This window comes from Chelonoidis abingdonii, chromosome 11 (genome assembly GCF_003597395.2).
Source record: "Chelonoidis abingdonii isolate Lonesome George chromosome 11, CheloAbing_2.0, whole genome shotgun sequence".
Lineage (NCBI taxonomy): Eukaryota > Metazoa > Chordata > Testudines > Testudinidae > Chelonoidis > Chelonoidis abingdonii.
In genome coordinates, this window is record NC_133779.1 from 20,272,366 (window position 1) to 20,276,117 (window position 3,752).

General features: G+C 61.6%; 2 protein-coding genes across 2 annotated transcripts; both read left to right on the forward strand.

Moving 5' to 3' along the window:
* Positions 1-134: 134 nt before the first annotated feature.
* UBL4A (ubiquitin like 4A) lies at positions 135-1,851 on the forward strand. Its single transcript, XM_032777952.2, has 3 exons — positions 135-351; positions 1,064-1,269; positions 1,553-1,851. The coding sequence occupies exons 1-3, from the start codon at positions 150-152 to the stop codon at positions 1,661-1,663; spliced, it is 519 nt and encodes a 172-aa protein (XP_032633843.2). The 5' UTR covers positions 135-149; the 3' UTR covers positions 1,664-1,851.
* LAGE3 (L antigen family member 3) lies at positions 1,836-3,752 on the forward strand. The gene is made up of 3 exons (XM_075071317.1): positions 1,836-1,841; positions 2,896-3,062; positions 3,325-3,752. The coding sequence occupies exons 1-3, from the start codon at positions 1,836-1,838 to the stop codon at positions 3,437-3,439; spliced, it is 288 nt and encodes a 95-aa protein (XP_074927418.1). The 3' UTR covers positions 3,440-3,752.

Consider the following 3,752-nt stretch of genomic DNA (forward strand, 5'->3'; position numbering starts at 1 on the left):
GTGGGTCTGGGAGCGACGATGGGGTGGGAAGACCCAGGGAGGGTGGGTGGGGAGCACAGGTGGGAGCAGGGGGTGTTTGGGTGAGGCAGGTTCCTGGCAGGTGCCGGGATTGTAAAATGGGGAGGGTTTGTGGAGGAGGTTCCTGGGGGATGGATGGGGGGCACTGGTGTGTGTGGTTTGTCAGTCCTGGGGTGGGGTGTAGCTCCCCACTCCAGCCTTTCCCCTCTGTCCTCCATTTTCCCCAGGTCTCTGCGGATGAGCGCGTCAGCACCCTGAAGCGCCTGGTCTCGGAGAAACTGAACGTCCCAGTCTCTCAGCAGCGGCTGCTTTTCAAGGGCAAGGCCCTGGCAGGTGGGTGCCTGCTCCTGGGGCACACGAGTCTGCAGACAGGCAGCCCTCAGAGAGGCACGACTGCTCCCCATATGTCTTGTTACCCTGAAATGTCATGACAATGCACCAGCCATTTCATTGCCTACCCACTTCATCTAATCTCATGCAGTGAGGTTGCCTCTGGGGTGGGACAGGGGGTGTTTATATGGGGACTCTTCACCTGGTGCCAAGATGCGGGAAGTCAAGTATCAGAGGGGTAGCCGTGTTAGTCTGTATCCACAAAAACAACGTCGAGTCCAGTGGCACCTTAAAGACTTACCCACGAAAGCTTATGCCCAAATAAATCTGTTAGTCTTTAAGGTGCCAGTGGACTCCTCATTGTGTTTGAAGTTGCAGGGAGCTGGTTACATGGAGACTCCAGACTGGGTCTCGCCCAGTACTGAGATGCAGGCCCTCTGGGGTGGGGCAGGGGGTGTTTATACCAGGACCCCTCGGCCAGTGCTGAGACATGCTTGCCCCCCAACCTGTGGCAGGGCGGAGGGGCTGGTTACCCAGGGACCCTTCACCCGGTGCTGAGACGCAGCCCCTCTGGGGTGGGGTACGAGTTGTAATGCTCCATAATTTCTGTTTTTCAGTGGTGTGGGGGGTGCCTTTATTTTGGGGTCTCACAGTCCCAGGGGTCCCAGTGAGCTGGGGGGAACAGGAGCTCATGGCCCCTCTGCCACCCCCACAGATGAGCACCGGCTCTCAGACTATTCCATCGGCCCGGAGTCCAAACTGAATCTGGTAATCAAGCCGCCGGAGAAGGCTTCCCCCGAGGAGCCGGGATGCAGGGGACCCCCGCCACCATTCTCGACCATCTGGCACCCGCTGGGCCAGGTCCTGGCACAGCACTTCAGCACGGCCGATGCGGAGAAGGTGCTAGAGCAGCTGCAGAAGGTGATGCCGGAGCCCTGGCGCGGAGGGAGCTGTAGGCTGGGGGGATTCCTGGAGGGTCATTGCATCCTTGAAACCTACGTGGCACCAGGATGTGGCGCCTCTGGGGTGGGGCTGGTTATTGAGGGACCCAGCACTGAGATATGGCCCCTCCAGGGTGGGACGCAAGGGCTGGTTATCCGGGGACCCAGCACTGATGGTGGGACAAGGGGCTACAGGGATCCCAGCACCCCCCCTTCCGCTACACCCTGGGGGTTGCCGTGCTAAGCCCTCCTTCTCCCTCCAGGATTATGAGCGGAGCCTTCGCCTGCTGAGCCTGGACGACATTGAGCGGCTGGCCACGCGGCTGCTGCATCCGGAGGTGGCTGATGCGATGGAGATGGGATTCCTGGACTAGTGCCCAGACAGCCGTGGGCCCAGGGGGAAGACTTCAGCCTGGCCATCCCTGCACTTGGAACAAGGAGCCTGCAGGCAGGGCCCAGTATAGGGCTTGGGGTCCCTCTGCCCCCTCCTCACACCTCTGAACTGCTGCTAAGGTGCCTGTGTGTATCTCCCATTCTCCATTAAAGATGATGGTGGGTGTGAGAGCTGCCCAGCTCTGCCTGATGTGTTAACTGGGGTGGGGCAGGGGGCTGGTTATACAGAGACCAAGGATGAAGCCACCTCTAGGGTAGGCCAGGGGGATGGTTATCTGGGGCCACCTCTGGGGTGGGAGTAGGGGCCAGTTATCTGGGCATCCCTTGCCTGGTGCTGAGACATACCCCTTCTGGGCCTGGGCAGGGTCCAGTTACTCAGGGATCCCTTGCCCAGCGTCGGGACATAGCCCCTCTGGTGTGGGGCATGGGGCTGGTTATGCTGGGGCTGGTGACCTCCACCCTCGGTCCCCATGAGGCAACTGTGTCCTCTAAGTCTTTGTGCTGAGGGTGAAGAAGGAAGCTATTTTTCAGCCAGGCTGATGCTGGAGGTAAATTTGCCCTGCAGACCTTGGGGGTGGGGGTGGGAATATGGAGAATAGGGCTGGGATTTGGGAGGGGGGTGCTGCTGAAGGCCCCTGTGATTGGGGTGTGACTGTGTCCCAGAGGAGGTTCTGGTGCAGTGGCCCCTGCACAAAAGGAGAGGTCTCTGCCCCCCTGCCAGGCGGGACGTTGGGGGCTCCGGGGTACCGCCCTGCAGGGGTGGGGGGAGGGTGTCTCAGCTGGGGGTCGCTGTGCAGGGCGGCGGGGCGGGGGGGTCTCTGCAGGAGGGTCTCAGGGAGGGCGAATTTCGGGTGGGGGCGGGGAGGGATTGACGTGTGCAAGGGCGGGCCTTGGGCAAACTCGCCCCCCTGCGGCAGCGTGGGCGGAGCGTGCCAGGATGGAAGAAGCTGGAGGGCAAGCTAACTACTGTGCTGGGATTGTATCCGTGCGGGCGAGTAGGCGCCGAAGAGGCGGGGCTGGAGGGGTATCTGGGGTGCAGAGGGGGCTGGGGGTGAGGGGGCTGTGGCAGCGCGGGGGTGCAGAAGGGGTTGGAGATTTGGGGGAGGTGATGAGGCTGTGGGATATCAGGGGCCCGCGGGGTCTCTGGGGGGAGGGGCTGCGGAGGGGGGGTCTCCCCCAATGGAAGGCATTGTCTCTCACCTGTCTCCCCCAGTTTTTTCCCACTCCCTTTTTCCTTAACCTCCCCCCCAGCACCTTGAGCATCCCATTTCCATCCCCCCTGGAGGCCCAAATCGCTCACGGCTCCCTGGCCCCAGACCCTGAGCCCCGCAAGGGGGGGATCAGCAAAGAACTGACAGTGACTGAGAACTTCCTACACGTGTGAGTGATCCCCCTCACAGAGACCAACCCTCACTAGGGGCTGCAGGTTGGGAGTAAGGGGCACCAGCAGGGCTGGGCTAGCAGGGGCTGTGGGTCTGGAGTGAGGGGCACCAGCAGAGCTGGGGGGGTGTCAGGGTGGGGCTAGTAGGCTCTGCAGGTCAGGAGGGAGGGGCACCGGCAGGTCTGTGGGTCATGAGGGGTACTGGCTAAGCTGGATTTAGGGGGGGGCTCCCTCCCACCTCACCCCATATTCTCCTATCAGGCGCTGGAAAGCAGATGAGGCCCGGATTCTGCGTGTTTCCATCAGCTCCTTCCTGGACCATCTCTCTCTGGTGATAGAGACCATGGAGATGTTCGGGCCACCGGTACCCCGCTAGCACCTGCCCTCTGACACCCCTGGAGAACCAGGGGAGGGGCAAGAGGCTGAGACAACATCCTCTTGGCCCCCGTTGACTTGGAGATGCTGGAGCTGGTGGGGGTGCAGACCAGGCATCAGCTGGACTGTCGGGGGGGGGGGCAGAGACTGTCCCTGCATCTGGCCAGCACCTTGGACTGGTTTCAGCTCTGACACTAGACGAGCCAGGGGTGGTGGGTGCACAATGCTGGGGGGCTGTGGAACTCTGTGCAGGGGGCTCTGTATAAACCCCACCCATGTTGTGATGAACTCTGCAATGAATGCTGCAGTGGAAA